Here is a 20,424-nt window from a genome sequence, read left to right on the forward strand (position 1 = left end):
GCCAGCACCCGCCGGCAGGAAAGGAAAGCACCAGCCAAGCGCTCCCGAGCGGGAGCAGGAGGCAGGCAGGCAAGCTGGCAGGCACGGGCCGCACGCAGCGGCAGCCAGGCGGCAGCCAAACAGCAGCCAGGCAGCAGCCAGGCGGCAGAGGCGCCGCGCCTCGAGCGTCAGCTTGATGCCATCCCGCGTCTCCTCCGCCACAGGCTTGCACAGCGAGAAGTATCCGGTGTCGAACACGCGGTGCATGTCGTCCATTATCTGTGGCGGAAGAGGGGCCGAGGGATGCGAGGGTGGGCCCATGGGGGAGCAGGGGGCTCAGGCATTCTGTGTGTGTTGCGCGAGAGCCGACGAACAACGAAAGCGCCGCCCCGCCAGGAGACATGAGCGGGTGGGTGGCGCTGCGTGCCGCCCAGATGTCTGGCTTGTGAACCGTGCACCACACCCGCAGCAGCACACCGCCAAACCGTACCGCACCACACAACGCAGCGCCACCGCCTCATCCCACCCACCTCTTTTTGGGAGTAGGCGAAGTTGGCTCGGGTGCTGAGGGCCCTCATGGCGATATCCTTGAGCTCGCCATCCACCCCCACCACATCTACCTCGCTGACCAGGAACCGCTCGTTCTCGTCTGCGTCTGCCAGCACACCGCCGCCGCCCTCGGTGCCGCCGCCCTCGGCGACGCCGCCGACCGAGGGGTTGCGCCCGCCGCGCCCGCCCCCGCCGCGCCGCTTGTCGGGCAGGAACGCCTTCTGCTGCGGCTCCTGCAGCGCCGAGCCGGACACGGAGGCCAGCAGGCCCTGCAGCTGAGGCTGCTGCGGCTCCAGAGGCGGCGGCGGCGCGGCGGCGGCGGCAGACCGCGCCGCCCCCGCCAGCTGACTGCCAAGATGGCCTGCCGCGCGGGCAGCGTGCTGCGCAAGCCCTCGAGCGGCGGCTCTGCATGTGGAAACGAGGTCATGCTCCGGCGATGCTGCCGCCGCTTGGCCTGGCTGATGGGCGGGCCGGCAGGCGGCCGCCCTGCCCCTCCTCGCGGCGCTAATCATCGCTACAGGAGTGAACGACACCCACTGCCGGCGATGGCGCGCACCCTTCTGGCCTGCGGCTTGCGTGCTGGGCTGGGCTCTCGGAGATGATGCTGGCTTCCTGCGTCTGAAATTCAGTTTGCGTGTGTGATGGATCTCACATTTGAAAATAAAAATCAGCAGGCCGGCGCCCGGAACCTCAATTTGCCCAGGCCGGCAGAGGGGCATGCGCTGCCACCACTGTGTGTGCTCGGCAGGCGGTCAGAGGTAAGAGGTGCAAGAAATGCACTGGCATTCATCTCCCTGTCGTCCTAGTGACCACTCCCCCTCAATACAATCATTGGCTGCTTTCGCCGGCCGGATGCACTGCACAGATCAGTTCCATGCCATGCAACTGCCATGCAGCACATGGCTCAGGGCTCTTGGGAACGACTCATATCTTACAGCTCAACAGCAAAGGCAGCAGCCGCGCTGCCTGTGCCAGCAGATGCCCCCGCCTGCCGCCCCAGCCAGGCCTTGAGTGCCTGCAGGTCCAGATCACTGAAGCCTGCAGCACGGATCTCCTGCAGCCCGCAGTGCTGGCCCAGCCTCTGGTGCACCTCCAGCAGCGCCGCCAGCCGCCCCAGGCGTGCGTTGCCGCCCTCCAGCGCGCCACGCCGCCCATCCCGCTTGCCGCCGGCCGGCTGCGGCTGCGCCTGCCGTTGCTGCTGCTGCCCCGCGGCGCTGCTGCCGCAGTCCTGCGCCTGGGTGTCACGGGGCTCGCGGCAGCCGCCGCTGCCAAACGAGATGCTGTGTACAGAGCTGGATGCCGCCTCAACCGAGGGTGCCTGCCTGCTGCCTCTGGCAGCGGCCTGCCGCCCCTGCTCCTGCTCCTCTGTGCCCAGCTGCGCTGCCACTGCTGCCGACATGGACAGCATACGCTGGATGGCGACTGGCGACGACTTGGTGGGGGTGGCATCCTGCAGGAGGGAGGGAAGGAGGGACACAGCAAGGGCGCAGGTCAGCTGAGGGCACCAGGCAGCCAGCAGCAGCGACAGCCCCCTCAAACATCGGCACCGCAGGGCTGGCTGCAGGGCAGAGTGCTGCCCATGCCCTGCCCCCAGCCTTACATTGCCAAACAGCGCATTGTGGTGGGGCGTCAGGGGCACCAGGTGGAGCCCAGCCACCCTCTCTGCAACGCGCGGCCACACAGGCAGGCTGGTTGGCAGCAGCGGAGGGCGCACCCTCGCGGGCGGGAGATGGGCGGGCGAGGGGGTGGTGGGCGGGCAGCGGGTGGGGAGCAGGCCACCGGGCCAGAGCCCAAAGCACGCGTGGCAGCCCACCCCGCCCCTCCACGCACCTGCCGAGTCCAGCGACGCATTGGTAGAGGCGGCGTGCAGGCTGTAGACTGCTGTGGAGGCATGCGTCCTGCTGCTGTCCAGCCACTCATGGCTGGCTGACAGGCGCGGCCGCACCGTGTCGGCGCCATCGGCCGACGCGCGGCGCCGCTCACGCCGCCCAGCCGCCGCCGCCCGCGCCAGCAGGTCTGCCGGCAGCGGCGGCGGCGGCGGCTGCTTGTGGGGGTGGATCAGCGTGCCCTCCACCTGGAGCCCCTCTGCCAGCATTTGCAGCATCTGCGTCGGCGGCGGGAGCAGGAGGCATACGAGGGGCGGTGAGGTCGCCGCCCAATCGGGCAGAGCCAGGCCAGGGGCCAACAGCTGCCTTGCGCTGCAGGCACACCATCCATCGGTAGTCACCCTCTCCGCCAGGCGCTGCTAGCATCAGGCGGTACCCGGCACCTGCCCCACCCACCTGCAGGTATGCATCCCTGTCCGCCGCCAGCCGGGCAAAATCCACGGCGCCGGGCTGCCCCGGCGGAGGCGGCGCCGCTGGCGCCACAGGACCGCCGCCCCCCTGCCGCTGCTTCTCAGCGGTGAGCAGGCGGGCTGAGTATGGCTCCACGCCCGTCTCAAACGAGTCAAAGCGGCTGCCGCCCGGCGTGCCCGCCCGAACGCCCGCCGCCGCCGCCGCCGCCGCCGCCACGGCCGCGGCAGCCTGCGGCTGCCGCTGCCCGCGCGGGTGGCCGCGGGGCGCGGGGGAGGGGTGGTATTGGGGCCGCGCCGACTTGCCCGGGGAGGCGAGCACCGCGGCGTCACGCAGCGACAGGCCCTCGGCCGCCGCCGCCCGCAGCCACGTGTCGGGGCTCTTGGCCAGGAAGGCGCTGCTCTGTGCCTGCCGCTCCTGAAGCTTGCGCTGTTATGTTTTTTGGGGGGCAGGGGGCAGGGGGCAGGCGGCGGCGCGTGGGGCAGATGTCGGCGCCTGGCTGCTGCTGCACGGCTTGGGAGGGTGAGGGGGTAAGGGCCTGGCAGGGGTGCAGGGGCTCACCTGGGATGCCGCTGCGCGGATGGTGGCAGCGCGGTTGAGGCGGGGGGCGCCAAACAAGGGGCTGCTGGGCACGCTGCCGCCACCGCCTGCACCCCCGCCCTCCCTGCCCGCCGCTCCTGCGCCGGCGCCAGGGGCGTGCTGGTGCGGCGAGGCAGGCGCGCTGAGGGATCGCCACAGCTGCGGCCCAGCCGCGGCAGCTGCTCCCTCACCCCGCTCCTGCACACCAGGGTCCCGCACACACACTGCCAGCCTGAGCCAGGGCGCGCCCCTCAGGTGCCCCAGCCACTCGCACGCAGACAGCAGACCCGGCCACTCTGCGCTCTGCAACCGCGCCCCAGCCCACTGCTGCCGCGCTTGCCTGCGCGCCGCCGCGCCGCCGTGCCGCCAGCCCCGGCGACAGCATGTGGTGGAGCGCGTCGCTGCGGTAGGATGGCTTGCTGAGGTCTCGGCGCTTGGGTGTGAAGGTGGGGGCATCCTCTGCAGATCGGGGCGGGGCACCGGAGCGGGGCGGCCAAACAACATCAGCGGGGGGCACCTCACGCGCACAAGCCCAGCACGAGAGGGATGGGGGCCCAGTGCTCAGGCGACGGCCACAGTACGCCACAGGGCGGCTACAGCTTGCCTGAGGATGGCGGTCGCGACGCCCCCAGCGCCTCCCTGCCCCGCTTGACGCCGGCGCTGTGCTGCCCGGCCAGCGCTGGCTGGCCGCCCGGGCCGGCCTGCCCTCCTGCCGGAGCGGCGAGCAGCTGCACCAGCGACACGTGGCTGGCCTTGGCCTGGGCCTTGCCGCCGCGCCCGCCTGCTGCATGCTTCGCCGGCGGCGCACCGCCCGCCTGGCGCTGCCACGCCTGCAGGGGCTGCTGGCGCACCGCCCCCGTCTCCTTGGAGCGCAGCACATCCATGAGGTTGCGCTTGGCCAGAACATTGGCCGCACAGCCCGCCGCCTCCTCGCTGCCCGCCGCCTCCGTGGCCGGCGTCGCTGCCGCGCTGCCGGGCCGCGACAGCAGCACCGGCGAGGCCATGTTCATGCGCAGCCCGTCCTCCTCCTCCTCCACCACCCGCCTCTGCATCCCCAGGAGCTCGCCAAACTGCGAGGCGCCGGCGGGCGCCGCAGCAGCCGCGCCAGCAGGCCCGCGCGCGCCGTCGGCTGCCGCTGCCACCAAGCTGGCACGGAGGTCGGAATCGCCGCCCGCCAGCCCTGCCAGGCTCTGCCGCAGAGGCTCCACGTTGAGTGCCAGGTGGGCGCGCGGCGAGCTGGTTGCCTGCAGGCAGCACAGGTTGGGGGAATGGATGGATCCCGGAGCATGGTGGGCTGGCAGATCCAGTGCCGCCGCCGTCATGGACGCTGGCTCAGCATGCTCTGGCACACCACCGCACCCGGAAGCTGGGCGCGCGGCGGCTGCCGGGCGTCCTCAGTGACGGCGCCGGCGAGCGCTTGTCCGGCGGAGGCACAAAGCAGCCAAACATGCTGGCCGCAAAGCGCTGCAGGCGGCTGGTGCGGCGGTGCGCCTTGGGGAAGGGGATCGCACTGCAGTGCAGGAAAGCAACACAGCGGCGCTGAGCCACACATAAGCAGGCTGGGGGAAGACCCCGCCAGCAACAGACTGCCTGCTGGGTGCCAGCCACAGCCTACACCAGCTCCGCTTCCCTGCCCCGCCTACCCTACGCACACCACCCGCCCACCTGCCCGGCTCATCCATCTCGCAAGCCATGGGCCGCTGCTTGCGGGTCATGAACACAGGGCTCAGGAAGCTCTGCAGGCGCACCAGCGGAGGGGCTGGGTGGGGTGCTGAGGGTGAATGCGATGTTGCGCCTCCAAAGCAGCCACCACCACATGCATTGGCACCTGCCTGCACCCAACACCACATGCAGGGGCACCTGCCCACCCACCCGCCATCCCACCCTGATCCCTACCTGCAGCTCCAGCGCACTCGTCTCGGTCATCGCCGTGCGCAGGAGGGGCGGCGCCGGGGGCGGCACCGGCATGCCGCCACCCCCGGGGCTGGCAGCCAGCCGCTGCGCTTCTGGAGTCTGCCACCCCTGGCCGCCGCTGCAGCAGCTGCCGCTGTCGCCGCTGCCGCGGCTGCTGGGCGCGCAACCTGGCGACCCGGTGGCAGAGTTGGGAGCAGGGGCAGGGCGGCTGGCAGCGCCGTGGTGGCCGCCGCCGCCGCCGCTGCCGCTGCCGCAGCTGCCGGCTCCGGGGGCCGACGGCGTGGGCATGAACAGGTCTGCTATGCTGCTGGCAATGTGGGCGTTGATGGCACGCCCCACGCTGCTGGACTCGGAGTAGCCGGGCGTGCCCTGCGGCGCCGCCTGCTGCGGTGCCGCCTGCTGCGGTGCCGCCTGCTGCTGCTGCTGCTGTGGCGCCTGCTGTCGCAGCGCGCGCACCGCCTGCAGCTGCGCCTTGCCTGGCGAGTCGTCGCTGGTGCTGGGCGAGGGTGTGTAGTGGCTGGCCGTGTGGTGGGGGCTGGCGGGGCGGAAGGCAGGGATGGCGCCGCTGCTGCCGGAGGAATGGGCGGGGCGGGCCTGCTGCTGTGCGGCGGTGGCAGAGGCTGCCGGCATGCGGCCATGCCACTGCTCTGGCAGTGCTGCCAGGCCGCCCCCCTCGTGCGGCGCGTGCCGCCTGCTCCTCTGCTCCTTGCGGCTGCCCACCTTGGCGGGCGACAGCCGCGCCAGGAGCTTGGCCACCGACGATTGACGAGACGGCGCGGCTTTGCCCGGGGATGCCTCAGCCGTGGATTCACGCTTCAGAGGGTGCTGGGCATTGCTTGGGGAGCCCTGGCTGGATGGGCCAGCCTTTCGCCCATAAAAAGCTCTGCAGGCACGTGGCGGACGTGGGCCCGGCGGGTGGGTGGCGGCAGCGAGCCGGCAGAGGCGGCGCCGAGGGCAGTTGGCCTGGGAGAGTCGGCCTCGGTCTGAAAAGTGTCCCCATAAGCACCCCGGCTTGCCTGAGCGTTGTCTCCCCAGCCTCGCTGCTGCTGGCACCAGCCTGCATCGTTGCCGTTCACGCCGGCGCCACGGTCTGCCCTTGGACAGGCGCCATGCGCCGCGAGTGCACTGTGTGGTTGCAAGCTGAGAGTGAGAGCGCACGGCTCTGAACAAAGGGCGGCGGTTCCGGGCTCAACTGGCGCCACCTGAGTGACTCGTTCAAGCAGCAGGCGGTAGATGGATAGAGAGCGGCGGGATGCACCCTTGCAGCATGCATGAATTCCTTTGCTGCGCGCCCATGTCCAGCTGTCGGCGCCGTTTTATGCTGCGGCACGCTTTGCCGGCAGGCGCCATCGCAGGGGTGGCCCAACTTGGGGCCGCCCAAGTTGAATAAGACCCCCATATCCAGCTGTTTCGTGAATTCATCCCCACAGATGGTGAATCCATCAGGCATGGAGAGGTTTGCGGGCGGGGACGTGGGCGCAGTGCGGCGGCTGCTGTTGGGCGCACTCCTGCATACACCCCATCGCCGGCAGCACGGATCACGTCTTGGCGAATTTATAGAGGATGGGATCCGCTACGGTAATTCCATGGGGAAATCTCCAGCCACTAGTGCAACCTAGCGTTCGACGACGTGCAGTATCTCGCTGTGGCTGCGAACACAGTCTTCGTGTCTATCCCGAGATGCCATGATGGGATCCACGAGCCGAGAGCGCCCCGCTGAACCTGGCGGCCTGCCGCCACCAGCAGGGCGCCACCACTAGCTGGGCGCTCCCACCGACTCGTTCCTGCAGAGAATCAACCGGCAGGTCACCTCCGGTCCGCCCGCGGATCTGTTTGTCCTGGTGAGTGGTCCTCCTCACCATGGCCGCCGCCGCCGCCCTGCCGTCCTTGCAGGTGCTGTTGGCACCAGTCCTCCTCACCCTGCACCCTGCTGCTGCAGGTGCTGTGCACAGCAGGCCTGCACCGGTTCGGCGCGGCCATTCTGGAAGCACCCCCTGGATGGCGAGCAGCGCTGCTGGCCTGGCAAGTACTCATGATTGCCGGCAGCGCCGCCATCCTGACGTGGCGGCTGCGCTGGAGGAAGAGCTACTTGCCGCACCGCGAGCTGTCGGCGGTGTTCATGCGATTGATCTGCATGGGCTTCGGCCTGGGGAGCCGCATGGTGCAGCAAGTGCTCAACGACACTCCAGTGCCGATGGCTGATCGCGGCGGGCCAGGTGTGCCATAGAAAACAAAATGCGGGTGCCTGCCAGCGGTCGTAGCTGCGACTGCTGACCAAGTGCAGGACTGCCACATCCTCTGTCACTTGCAAAAGCACTGCAAAACATGCAGCAGGTGCTTTCCCGCTACACTGCGCCCCGCAGTGCCACAGCAGGCGGCCGAGAACTAGCAGGCGCAATGCTGACTCCCTGCTGCCTCTTTGCCCTGCCTCAGGTCTGGCGGGGCATTTCCTGCTGCTCCTGTTCACCTCAGGCACGCTGCACCTCGTCCTGTTCACCTTTGCCTGGAGAGTGAGGCTACTGTAAGTCGTGCTGCCGTTTTGGATTTTGGACAGTAGCCCACCGATTGCTTGCAGCGTGTCACCTCCGCATTTGCCCGAACAACCTCCGTCTCCATGCTGCGCATCTACTGCTGCCTGCAGCACAAGCCTCGCCCTGCAGCTTGCAATGCTGGCTAGCATTACCTGGCGGCTTCGAGCCATCTGCGGCACCACACTGCTGCGCCATCCCATGCTGCGCCACCACACCCACCCAGCATGCGTGCTGTTCAGCATTTGGGGCCAGCTGATGCCCCTGGAGCCGGCGGCGGAGCACATGGCCGCAGAAAACAAATGCGTGGCAGTGTCGCGCTGGCTGCAGATCAGCGTCGGCTTCCTGCTGCCGCTGCTGGTCGAGGGGGCGGCGCAGGTTGCCGCCTTTCAGGAGCACCAGCGGGAGCGGCGCGAGGCGGGGCTGCCGCACGAGCGAGGCATCCATGCCTCAGTGTACCATGGGCTGTGGGCCCTGCATGCCAGCACGTCGGCGTCCATCCACAGCAGCACGCTGATTGTGCTGCTCTGCATCGTCTGGCAGTGGTGCGCGATGCTCGGGCCCGCCCCGCCCCGTGCCTCGACGACGATGGCTGGGAAGAGCGGCGGCTGGCCTCGCAACTGAAACTGTTTGCTTCACGAACAGTGCAAGCGCTGCTGCATGGCTTGCACTGTGATCATCTGTAACGAGGCACGAGGCAGGGGAAGCAGCTGCTTTGGCGCAGCTGCTCGGAGACGATGCATGTGCGCCCAAGTGGCCGCCACCAGGGCCGCCAGCGGGGCTTGGGACTGCCCTGCGGCACGGCTGATCGTCCATTTGCACGTGTAACCCTTCACCAGTATCACCGCTAGCGACTGGGCTGCCTGCAAGGGCCGCTACTCAGGCCGCAACACAGTGGAGAGCCACGGGCCGATCGCGGGGGGCCTTGCGACGCCTAAAACGTGCCAATTGCCTCCGACATGCTGTTGGGTTGATTAATTGCCTATTTCCCGCTGAGCACCGTGCAACACGTGGCGGCCGGGGTCCGAGGCTGCTCTCTGCTGGAAACAGGCCCCCGCGCCTGCCCCAGCCTCTCTCGCCGGCTGGACAGACCGGTGGACGCCTCTGAGCTAGGCTAGCTCGCTTCCCTGCGCGCCCCCAGACTCGGCAGCCAGGATGGGCAAGTGCGGCAAGGCAAGTGGGGCTGGGCAGCTGCAGGGCCCCACATGGCGCTGCGGCCCCCGCCAGTGGGCGCCGCATGCTTTGCCCTCGCCCATGCCGCCCGAGCGCCCAGCCCAGGCGCTGTGCAGCGCGGGCACACGGCGGCAGCACGGCCTGGCAGCAGTTTGCGCCGCTGTTAGCGGCCGAGGGGGGACCCGGCACACGGGCAGCACATCCTGCCGCCCTGCTGCCTGCCTTCGGCGGGCTCAGCCTCCCGCGCCGGTCTGCTGTTTGCTGTGCTTTTCATCCAATAGTATGTTGAGCGGCGGCAATGTCTGTGCTGTGTTTTGCAGGGTACGGGCAGCTTTGGTCTGCGCCACACCAAGTCGCACACGCTGTGCCGTCGCTGCGGCCGCCGCTCCTTCCACATCCAGAAGAGCACCTGCGGCTCCTGCGGCTACCCCGCCGCCAAGATCCGGAAGTGTGAGTTGCAGCGTTGGGGGCAGCGCGAGCATTGGGAGCAGCGGTATGGGATGGGAGGTCAGGCTGGGCAGCTGGGGTGTTGGCAAAAGCAGTGGCGTACCCCAGGGTGTGGAAACCAGCTCGCAGGCGGCAGCTGGCATTCAGGCAGCGATATCGGACACCGCGAGGTGCTGCAGCAGGAGCCGCTGCAGCAGCATGACGGGGTGCTGGACTATGTCGCAGCATTGGGAAGGAGCCATCGGAGTCGCCGGAGACACACCGGCTGGGTGCAATGGAAGCAGCCTGGTCTTGGCAGCATGAGCTTTGCGCCCATTCGCATTTCACCGCGCTGCGCTTCTCACGCGTGCTCCCTGGCCGCCTGTCTGCAGACAACTGGAGCGTGAAGGCGATCGGCCGCAAGACCACCGGCACTGGCCGCATGAAGCACCTGAAGAGCGTGCAGCGCCGCTTCAAGAACGGTTTCCGTGAGGGTGAGCAGCGCTGCAGGCCTGCCGCTGCTGCCACTGCTGCAGCTACTGCTGCTGCCATGGCTGTGTGTAGGGAGGGTTGGAGCAGCAGTAGTCGCAGTGGCACACTGGCAGCAGCAGCAGTGGCGGGGCAGCGTATGTGGCGCGGCACCTGGCTCGACAGGCGGCTGTGCAGCAATCGAGCGGCAGCTAGCCTGGAGCAGCAGCGGAGCGCAGCTGGGAGGTGTCGGTAGCTGGCAGGGATGCAGCTGTCGCAGCTGGGCTGGCACCATAGCACTCGGTGCCACGGACGCAGCACACGATCGAATACAGCACTGGATGCCACAGCAGCAGCACAGCGGGCAAGGGGTGTCAGCGATGGATGGCAGCGGCCTTCCACACCGCCCGAGGGAATGAGATGGGATGCAGCTTGCTGGCTGGAGACTGAACGCATTGTCAGCCCCCTGAAGCTTACACAATTTTCCCTCACGCCCTCCCTTTCTGCAGGCACCGCCGCCAAGAAGATCGCAGCATAGACTGGTCTGGTGGCTATGCTGCATGGATTCAGCATGCTGATGCAGTCATGTAGCCAGCATGATGTAACTTCGCAGCATTGAAGGTGGCACGGTAATACAGCAGGGCTAAGGTGGTCGGCTGTCGGTCGAGGCTGCTGTGGTGGGGGAACGTCGAGGGTGTGCACCGAATCGCTGGCGAGATTTGCTGGCAGGAGGCGGCAGGGCTCTGGTGCTGTGTCTATGCTGTCTGTACTTGGCTCGCGGCACCCGTTCAGCTACATCAGCTCAGGTACATGCGTGGCTTGTGCCTTTCACAGGCGCTGTGACACACCGCATCGTGCCGCCCCGTCAGCAAGGCACCAGCCTGGAAACCCCGACACTTCGCAACCACAGCGCTCGCATTCAATGCCCAAACGATCACAGCCACGATGTCGCGTGTGTTAGCTGTGCTGCTGCTGGCTGCCGTGTTGCCGTGCGCCATCGCACAGTGAGTTGCGTCCCCGTAGCTCTTTGATGCTGGGACACACTGGGCGCGCTTGCTTTCCTGGCTGCAGCCTGCGCTTGTGCAGTGGGGCGCCTCCTGCCGTTGCGGTGCGGGAGCCGCCTTCCGACTCGCCCGCCCCTGCCTGCCTTGCAGACCGCCGCCACCAAAACCCAAAGCATCGTCCCTGAGCTCCCTGAGCATGCATGGCCTCAAGAAGGCCATCTCTCATTTCTGGGATGGGAAGAAGGGGCTGCTCTGCGCAGGTAGGCCGTGGAGGGCAGGGCAGGACAGCTTCTTCTGCCGTCCCCTGTGAAAGATCTGGTCATGCAGACGCCGTGCTGTCTTGTCTGTCCGTGTGGCTGCAGACTGCATCCAGCTGGCCATGGAGATCGATGCCCTGCTGTACAAGCCGCCACGTGTGGAGAGCGACGATCCCAACATTGCAGCCCCAGGGTGCGGCCGTTGGCGCTGCTGCCTGCCGCTGGGCAAAGCCACGATGCAGCTCATCTGCTACTGCCAGCCGCCGCTGCTGCTGCTTCTGTTGTGGAGGAGGCATGGCTGCAGCTGGTACCGCAGTTCACAGGCCCTCCTGCCTGCTCTACCTGCTCCTGCTGCAGGCCGGGCCGCCGCATGAAGGTGAAGCACAGTGAGGAGGAGATTTATGGTGCCCTGGATGTTGCCTGCGATAAGGTGCGCAGTGGGGTGCCACTACCTTGGGTGCAGCGCTGGAGTTTTCAGTCAGCCGCAATGCTGCCTCAGTGTCTGCTCCCCTGCCATGCTGCCTGTCAAAGAACTGCAGCCAGGGATGCTGCGAAATGGCAGCTGATGCCGTGTTGGCAGAGGGCCTGCAGCCCATGATGCAGCCCTGCTGACGTGGCGGTGCCATGCGCCCTTCTCAGCCCAACTGACGTAGCGGTGCCATGCACCCTGCTCTGCAGCTGGCAGAGAGCAAGAACTGGGGCGAGGATGTGCTGCAGGACTGCCAGCAGTGAGCCTGGTGCTGCTGCCTGCTGTCCCACCATCCAGCACTGCGCCAGGGCTGCTTTCGCTGCAGGCCTATGCACCGCCTTGCGCCACCCTCCACCCAGCTGCTGCCTGTACGTGCAGGCACATCACGGATCACCGGCAGGCGCTGGAGAATGCCATATTTGACAAAGGCACCGAGGCGCTGGCCTCTGCCATGTGCATCTCCCTGTTCAACCTCTGCAACCCGCACAACCTCATGGACAGCGGCGAGCTGTAGCACGGGCCGCCCTGCGCTGTGTTTCTGAAGATGATTGATGTGGATTTTGCACGGGTTCTGTAAGGGCATAACGCAAACAACTACAAAGGCTAGTATCGGCTCTCTTGGCTAGGGAATGGGATACGCAGGAAGCTGAGTTGGGAATGCAGATTGGGAGCGTGGGGTAGAAGGGAGGCAGGAAAAGACGTTGGGCTCAATCGTGCAGCGGCGGAAAGGGACGCACAGGAAAGGCACACCAGAAGGCATGGTCAGCTCACTCACACGAGATGGGCAAAAACAAAAAGCGCAGGCCAAATTGCCCCAGAGACTGTCAAAGAGCGGCTGCCCACTCTCAACAGTGGCATTTTGTTTTTGAATCAATTGAGCTCTCCCAGGAAGCTGGGAAAAGTAGGAAATTAATTGTCAGCACACCAGTGCCGCATCAAAGGCAGGCATGGCTGGCACTCGCGAAGATAGCTGAGGAGGGCTGAAACACGCAGGAGAAGACCTGGCGGCCAGTTATTTGGAAGACAGGTAGCAGGCAGCAACTGCGCTGCGCAAGGGGAGGACGGCTTGGGGAACAGACTAATGGAGGCTAAGACAGGTCTAAAGCTTAGGCTAGGGGCTCATGTGCTCTTGCTCGCTGCGCTGCACACAACACATGCAGGCAGGGGGAAGACAAGGAAGGAAGGCGAACGAATTAAAACAAAGGGGGAGAAGAGACGGCGCTGCAGGGGTGGCGTTCTTTGTCGGGCCGGCAGCATCCAAAGTTCGGGACCCGCTGCCGTCAGCCTGAGGTTGCGGTGGTCAGGCGTTTGGGGCAGCACAGTCCGTCGTAGTGGTCGGAAATGAATCAAAACTTCAATCGATCGAATGGTCCCAGCAGCAGATGCGGCAGCCGCTCACCGGGCCCTTGTGCTGCGGCGGAGGTTCGGGCAGTGAGGTGAGGACAGGTCGGGCTGCCGCCCGTGTAGAAGGAAGGATGGTTCACCTTTGAAGACGTTTGAAAAACTGGGGGCGCGTATCGCACGGCGCACGGTGAGGTAAGGCAATCAAACAAAGAGAGGGAGGCGGCCAGTGGCCAGCGGCCAGCAGCCAACAACCCCAAGAAAGGAAAGGGGGCTGACAATCCGGGCACAGCAGACATCACACAACAATGTTGCGCACACGTGAAAGGTGGGGAGCAGGAGGCATGATGAGCCTGGCTATCTAATGCATCACAGGGGCGGCACGCAGCCCTGGCAATGAAACTAAGCAGTGTGCAATTGATCGATTCCTGGGGGAGTGTTTTGCTGACTAGGGCCTGGTTCAGGTCGTGCCTAAGGGGTGGTACGGACGTTGGAGAGGGTTACGGAAAACGGGCAGCGCCCTGGGGAGAAAAGACTGAGCCGTGCTTTGTGAGGAGGACAGGGAACAGACGTGAGTTGAGAGACGGGTGCAAACAATGTTCGTCCATTCTGGGAGGCAGAGAACGGGGGAGCGAAAAGAACGGGCAGCGCCAAGCTGGGCATGGGAGAGGAGTTGGCGGGTGGCCCGCATTAAAGAAGTGGGAAAAGCCGAGCGAAGCAGTGCTAATTGCAATGAAAGGTGCGGAGCGTGCGCAAGGGCTGCGGCGGTGGCATCGGGCAACTGGGCACGAAAAGCGCAGAGCGCTGCCCACCCCACGTCCATGCAGACCCTGAACGCGCGTCCGGTACGCACTCTGGGAGGAGAGGTAGGAGCCTCTTCAATAGCAGGGGAGCAGGAGAAAAGGCAATGAAAGAAGACTGCAGGGGGCAGGGAAGGGGCGCAGAGGGGGTGAGGTGTTGGTTTGATGTGGCCAGCAGGCAGCCCCAGAGCAAAGCTGCCGCAGCACTGCCCCCGCCAGGCTGCCACCCAGCGCAGGCAGCGTGTGCACTCCTGCGCATGCATGCCCATGCAGCGTGGCAGCGCCGACACACTGCCATGTCGCACGATGGCGCCCCTGCCAGCCCCCCAGAGCAGCGCAGCGCAGCAGCCGCACAGGTTCGCACTGTTGTGTGTGTGGTGGTCTCAAGCGGCCCTCACTGAGGCCCAAGGTCGCAGGAGCAGGTGGGCGTGAGCATCGACTTGATGCGGGGCTGCATGGCACGAGGGGAAAGCAGGCGGGCGGTGGTGCAGGCAGGCATCAGCCACGGCGCCATCCGTGCCTGCAGGCGCTCAGCGCAAGAGCCGGCGCCCCCGCACCGCACCCAGGGGTCGGGCCGCGCACAGCCAGCCAGGCCAGCGGCGGCGGGCCAGCCGGGGGATGGCCGCCCACCTTCATCACTGGAGTCAGCAGCGCGGTGGGAGCCTCGGCCTTGCGCTTGGTCCCCGCGGCGCAGCGAGGCACGTCGGCGTCGAGCGCTGGCGAGGGCGGGCAAGCGCTGGAGGCGGCGGGGCCTGCGCTGGAGGTGGCGGCCTTGGGGGCCGGCTCCCGCGCCAGGGCCTGCTCCACGGCACGCGCCGCCAGCAGGGCGCACTGCGGCGAGCCCGCCAGGCAGTGCGCCTCCACCTCCACGCGCTCCAGCCTGGAGGCAAAGGCCTGGGCGTCCTCTGCAGGAGGCGGCAGGCGCGCATGTCAGGCGGGGCTGGCAGGCGAGTGTGGCACGGCTGCCAGGCAAGTCTGCCATGCGGAAGGCGTGGGCAGCCAGTTTGGTTTATAAACCGGGAGCCCGCTGCTGACGTGGCAGGCGCAGCCCTGCACGCGTGGCCGCAGCGGCGGCAACTCCGGTGCCCATGCGCAGAGCTGGGCTTGCCTGTGGTAGGGAAGCGCACTGCGATGGCGGGGCCCCAGCAGGCCAGGCGCAGGTGGGCATCCAGGTGCAGCCGCGGCGGCATGCCCCTGAGGCAGTACACCAGCTCGTCCTGCTGGTCCCGCAGAATGGCACGCCAGGGGCTGATGGCCGACGCCGACGCCCCGCGCTGCTTGATCTTGGGAGACGCCTCCTCGTAGCTGCACGGCCGGGTGCGGGGCAGGGCGGGGAGGCAAGGCTGAGTGGTCGGGTGGCTAAGCTGCCTGGCTGACCAAACGTGGCATGCTGCACGCTGATGGGAGCCAGCAAAGCTGTGCACCGATGGGAGCCAGCAAAGCTGTGCACCGAGGTGCGGGCCGGAGCGGAGACAGAATGCCGCAGGCGGCACACCTCATGTAGAGTGTCAGCTCCTGGCCCTCATACTCCGCAAAGTCGACCTGCTCCTCCTCCACGGCGTCGCAGAAGCCGGCGCTGAGTGCATCGCGCTGCGCGCTAAGGCCGGCGGCGCTGCCTCCGGGCAGCGGCGTGGAGGCGCGGGGCGGCGGGGTGACGAGGCTGCCGCGGAAGAGGAAGCAGCCGGTGCGGCCGCCGCTCGCGTTGACGACCTTGCTAACCACAAACACGGAGCAGCTGGGGCTGATGCCTGCAGGCACAAGCAGCAGTGGGAGGGGCGGGGTTATTTGAGGCGGCCGTCGGGACTTGCACATCCTGACATCGTGCGGCTGGCTGCTCCAGGACGGGAGGCTGTGCGGTCTGCTGGGGCATCCCAGCACGGTGGGGATCCCGATTGAGGGCTCCCGCAGCCCGCGGCTCCACCCGTGCATGCTCCACTGGGTTGGGCGGGAGCCTGGTGCAGCAGCTGTAGGGCCCCGGCAATCGCAGTCGCGGCCAATTGGCGCTGCAGGGGCCTTCCGGGCCCCAATCAAGCATTCAACGGGCCTCCACACCGCCTCCTCGCGCCACCGAGGTCGGATGGCAAGTTTGAATTGCCGGAGAATAGGGGCAGCCGCGTCGCCCCATCGCACTCCCACTGACCTCCATCTGTGTTTGGGGCCGCAATGGGCGCATCGGGAGGAGCAAGGAGGCTGTGCAAGCTCATGGCGGCCGTGTCAGGGGATGCTCTGCACCAGCAGGGGGTTCCAGAAGGCGTTGTTGGCGCTGCCGCTCGTAATTCGGCATCGACACGCCCCGGCAGGCCCACGCACCGGCGAGCTGGATTGGTAGCGGTGCTGAACGAGGTGCGCCAGCCTATTGATCGGCCCGCTCGTCGAACTGCGCCCCCAGCGCCCCTTCTCTTCAACCAAAAATCGCAGGCGGGTAGGTGGAGCAAGAGACAAAGTATGGCGGAGCCAGGAGGCCGCGTGAACTGGCCTCAGGTGTGCTGGCCCCCCTGGGTCCAGCCGGGACGTTGTGGGCCCTCCATTTCTGAGCCACCACGATGACTGGGGGATTACATGACCTGACCTGACTGAAATTTCAAATGCCTGAATCCATGACTGATTCATGCCAGTGGCATTGAAGGAGCAGACAAGGCGGGTGCCCCAAGGCCCCCCCGCCGGGCCCGCCAGGTGCCGGTGCAGATCGCGGTAGCTGGGCGCCGCGGTAGCTGGGCGTTGCCTGCCGGAACGCCCGGCTATGCTGGCACTCGAGCCAGGCCGCCGCTGTGTTCACCCGCTGTATCTCCCAATCAGGCTGGACGGAGGCAGCTCATGCATGATGCCTGGGTTGGCGGCCAGATGCTCGCGGATAGTGGTGGCTCTATCCGACAGAACGGTGCCATCCAGGAAGGAGGCGTGCGCCTCTGGGCCCAGCCGCTGCGCCGCCAGCACGCAGTGCCGGAGGTAAACGCGGCAGGGCACCACATTGTCTCTGCGGGCAGGAGAGGCAGGCGCACAGTGGGCAGGTGCCACGGCCAGGAGCGCACCGCGGCGGCCACACCAGCCACGAGGCCGCCGCCCACTGCAGCCCACACACGCCGCACAGCACGTCCCACTCACGTCCAGATCTGCTGCACGCCGTGCCTGCCGTACCGCCGCTGCCACTCGTCGGGCGGGCAGCGCCTGCGCCTGTACTGCGCATCGTCCCACCGGGCGCACACCACCGCCCTGCGCCCGATGCTGCTGCCGTCCGGGTGCAGCGGCTCCACTGCCATGAACCTGTGGCAGGCGGGCGGGCGGGGTGTCGCAGGATGGGGTGACCCATGATGTGCTCCCGCCTCCAGGACTGGGCTGCTGCCTGGGGTGGGCTGGGCTGCCAAACGCCTGCCTTCCAAATCTTATCTGCCTTGGCAACAATCGCGCAGGCACAACCGGCAGGTGTACCCGCCCTGGCCCAGCCCCTGATGCCAGGTGCAGCCACCTCGCTGCTCGCCCGCCCCCCGCCTGCCCCTGCCCCACCCATCCCCACAAGACGCCCACCCACCTGAACTCGTGCTCCCGCTCGATGAATGCGGCGATGGATGCGGGGTCGCTCCCCACCTCAAACAGGCTCACCACAATCTCGGACCCGGGGTGCTCCTCCACAGACAGGCTGCTGACCTCACCCGTCTCCGGCCGCGCAATGCCACGCGCGTAGAAGATGTCGCACTACGGCAGGCGGCGGCGGGTGGTGGGTGTGGACGGGGAGGAGGGGTGGCTGTGTGGAGGCAGGTGGGATGCCAACCGGGGATACCGACTTGGATGCTTTAGGCAGCTGGGATGCCAGCATCGGCAAAGGCGCAGCGGCACCCTCAGGCGGCCCCGCCCCCCGGCGGACTGCACCTGGTGGGTGAAGACGCGGCGCCACCCTCGCAGCAGGCCCGTGCGGAAGTTTTGCAGGGAGGGGAAGGTGGTCAGGGCGGAGGTCTTGCTCAGCAGGCTGCCAAACCCGCAGATGGTCATGAGCCCTTGGGAGCAGGCCAGCCCTCCAAAGTCGTCATCAAGCTCAAAGGCACCAGAGGTCACGGCAGGAATGGCGGGCTCCACAACGCTCTCATCCATCGCTGCCTGCTGCCGCCGGGTGCCGCCTCCGCCGCTGCTGCTGGTCGCCCGCCGCCGATGTCGCGGCTGGGCAGCACCCGCTGTGCTGGAGCGCCCGCAACGCAGATCCGGGAGTCGATTCCCGAGCTTGGATTGGGGATTGAAACGCGCTGCTGCAGAGAGAACTGGGGACATGTGGGGGTGGCCCAGCCAGTGGCGGCTGAGGGTGCACCAATAGGTTTGTGTTGAAGTGCAAACGCGCGTTAAGCAAGTCATCTGCTCTGGGAGCAGACTGAAACAAATTTGCCACGCTGGCGGGCGCTGCATTCATGTTCGAGCGTTTCAAGCTCTTTGAAGCCCTGGCGGGCCACTGCAGTTGCTTGGAGGTGCCAGCAACCAAACACAGGCGGCTCCCCCCCCAGGGCACCCCTCGATCACTTTCAAGCTTGAGAGCAAGTGGCCCCACCCCCGCCTCCACAGGACCTGCACCGCTCTCCCAGCATTGAATTGTGATCGCGGGCGGCTGCAGCGGCATGGAGGCCCCCTATCAGAGCGGCCTGCGGCGCGCGGCGTCGGCCCCGTCGCTCGAGAGCCTGGCACAGACTGCGCTGCGCCTGGAGACCACCCCCTGCAGCGTGGCCGAGCTGCATGCCCTGGATGACGAGGTGGCCCACGTGCTGCGCCGCACGCTGGCAGACACGCAGCGGGAGCTGCTGGCGGCGGTGGAGGCCGGCGTGCTTCGCGGCGGCAGCGGCGGCGGCGGCGGCCGCCAGTACACTTCCGACTCGCAAGAGGGCGGCAGCGAGGGCGAGGATGGGGCGTCGGGCCAGGGCAGCGGCCGCCGGCGCAGCGGCGGCAGCGAGCGGCAGCGCAGCAGCTCGGCCGACGGCGGGCCCAGCACGGCGGGTGGGAGCGGCGTGGCGGCGGATGTGGAGCAGGAGCTGGAGCTGGAGCTGGCGGGGCTGTCGGCGCGGGATCGGGAGGCCGCCATCAAGCGGGCCAGGAACAGGGAGGCGGCGCGCAGGTGGGGCACGGCGCCGGCGCCCAGCGCGCTTGCCTGTCAGCAGCCCTCGCTGCTCACAACTGCGCCGGCGCTGCGCCGCTCCGCGCCACGCCGTTCCATGCTGTGCCGTGCTCACGCCGTGCCGTGCCGTGCCGCGCCCGCAGGTCCCGCGAGCGCAAGATGGAGCGCATCGCGGGGCTGCAGGCAGAGGCAGGGCGCCTGCGCTCCAACAACTTTGTGCTGCTCAAGTGTGTGGAGGAGGTGGCAACCAAGGCGCTGCACGCCCGCGCAGAGAACCGCCAGCTCAGGGTGAGGCGGCCGAGGCTGGGTGGGAGGGTAGTGGCTTTTCTCACGCGGGGTGCTGGGGGTGGGAAGCCAGTTGGGCAGGCCGCACACATCTGCTGGAGGGTGCTCGGTCTGGGGAGCCGCGCCCGCCCTTCAACCCAACCTAGCCTCCGCTGAATTTGCGGCACCCATGTCCCTGCCGCCACCCCCATCCCCTCGCTCCCCTCACTCCCCCGCTCCCGGCGCACCTGTGCTTGCCCGCAGGAGAAGCTTGCCAGCCTGGCAGCAGCCAGCACTGCGGCGGCGGAGGCCGCGGCCGCGGCCGGCGCCGGCGCCGCCTCCGGCGCCTGCACGCCGCCGCCGGCCAGGCGTGCCGCCGCCTTGGAGCGTGAGCTGCTCCTCATGGAGGCCGCGCCCGGCTCACCCACGCAGCTGCTGCCGCCGCTCTGGCCGGACCACCCCGATGCCGCCGCTGCGGTGGCAGCGGCCGAGCCCCCGGCGCGCGCCCTGCCCACGTCTGCTGAGCTGCGGCGTGAGCTGCGAGAGGCGCTGGCTGGCGGCTCGGCAGCGGACCAGCACCTGCTGCATCCGTCGCCGTCGGCCGCGGGGGCCTGCCTGCCGCACGGCCGGCGCCAGCAGCAGGCGTCGGCTGGCCCGCAGCAGCACCCCGCGGTGGTACAGCTGAAGCAGCAGGGCAGCCTGATCAGGGCCTGCTCCGCACCCGGCAGCCTGCTGCTGGGCGCTGCCACCGAGGCGGGGGTGGGCCCAGAGCTGCAGCCCTGGCTCAACCACAGGGGCGTGGCAGCCTGATAGGAGCAGGAGCCCACGCTCCCGGCCCTGTCATCTGAAACCTCGCCCCCCTATAAAATGTCAGTTGTTGGTTGCCACATCTGTTTTCTGCTGTTTCCGTGGATCGCTCTGTACCACCACACCAGTTGCCCTTGATCGACCGCGCAGGCCCCTTGATTGACCGCGCAGCCCCCCCCAGGGCATGGGTCCACTCCTTAGCGTCATTTGAGTTCATTATAGGCTATTCGTTAGAGCTCAAGCCCTCCCTCCTGTTGTGACAATGTAAGAGGAATGCCAGCGGCATGGAAGTATGCCGCCGCCAGCAGCGGCACGGCGCACATGCCAGGCTCATCATGCAAGCCAGCGGCCAGCATTCTCTCTCTTGTGCGCGATCGACTCGTTGTGGTTGGGCGGTTGTCGCGTCCTTTGACTCTGGGGCAACAGTGCTGCTGGGGCAAGGGGGGGTTTCCTTGCCCGGCGGGCTCGCCTCGCTAATCGGACCCT

At 67.6% G+C, this 20,424-nt stretch overlaps 5 protein-coding genes across 5 annotated transcripts; 3 read left to right on the plus strand and 2 right to left on the minus strand.

The window, feature by feature from the left end:
• Positions 1 to 94: 94 nt before the first annotated feature.
• Positions 95 to 5,945, minus strand: CHLNCDRAFT_133340 (hypothetical protein; the record flags this gene model as incomplete). Its single annotated transcript, XM_005852104.1, has 12 exons — positions 95 to 258; positions 510 to 933; positions 1,464 to 1,978; positions 2,129 to 2,190; positions 2,359 to 2,632; positions 2,811 to 3,251; positions 3,384 to 3,560; positions 3,727 to 3,858; positions 4,136 to 4,645; positions 4,761 to 4,911; positions 5,067 to 5,137; positions 5,298 to 5,945. Coding segments are annotated over 12 exons (3,569 nt in total), but the record flags the coding sequence as incomplete, so codon positions are not given.
• Positions 5,946 to 6,763: 818 nt separating this feature from the next.
• Positions 6,764 to 7,704, plus strand: CHLNCDRAFT_133341 (hypothetical protein; the record flags this gene model as incomplete). The annotated part of the gene is made up of 4 exons (XM_005851778.1): positions 6,764 to 6,787; positions 7,106 to 7,156; positions 7,255 to 7,531; positions 7,679 to 7,704. 4 exons carry the CDS (start codon positions 6,764 to 6,766, stop codon positions 7,702 to 7,704), a joined length of 378 nt encoding a protein of 125 aa, XP_005851840.1.
• A 397-nt stretch (positions 7,705 to 8,101) lies between these two features.
• CHLNCDRAFT_133342 (hypothetical protein) lies at positions 8,102 to 10,448 on the plus strand (the record flags this gene model as incomplete). Its single annotated transcript, XM_005851779.1, has 4 exons — positions 8,102 to 8,377; positions 9,337 to 9,466; positions 9,835 to 9,936; positions 10,420 to 10,448. 4 exons carry the CDS (start codon positions 8,102 to 8,104, stop codon positions 10,446 to 10,448), a joined length of 537 nt encoding a protein of 178 aa, XP_005851841.1.
• A 6,105-nt stretch (positions 10,449 to 16,553) lies between these two features.
• Positions 16,554 to 17,864, minus strand: CHLNCDRAFT_18676 (hypothetical protein; the record flags this gene model as incomplete). The annotated part of the gene is made up of 4 exons (XM_005852105.1): positions 16,554 to 16,755; positions 16,884 to 16,991; positions 17,293 to 17,471; positions 17,646 to 17,864. The coding sequence occupies 4 exons, from the start codon at positions 17,862 to 17,864 to the stop codon at positions 16,554 to 16,556; spliced, it is 708 nt and encodes a 235-aa protein (XP_005852167.1).
• Positions 17,865 to 18,376: 512 nt separating this feature from the next.
• Positions 18,377 to 19,941, plus strand: CHLNCDRAFT_49552 (hypothetical protein; the record flags this gene model as incomplete). Its single annotated transcript, XM_005851780.1, has 3 exons — positions 18,377 to 18,867; positions 19,011 to 19,155; positions 19,396 to 19,941. 3 exons carry the CDS (start codon positions 18,377 to 18,379, stop codon positions 19,939 to 19,941), a joined length of 1,182 nt encoding a protein of 393 aa, XP_005851842.1.
• Positions 19,942 to 20,424: the final 483 nt, after the last annotated feature.

The sequence above is a fragment of the Chlorella variabilis genome (genome assembly GCF_000147415.1).
Source record: "Chlorella variabilis unplaced genomic scaffold CHLNCscaffold_1, whole genome shotgun sequence".
Classification (NCBI taxonomy): Eukaryota; Viridiplantae; Chlorophyta; class Trebouxiophyceae; order Chlorellales; family Chlorellaceae; genus Chlorella; species Chlorella variabilis.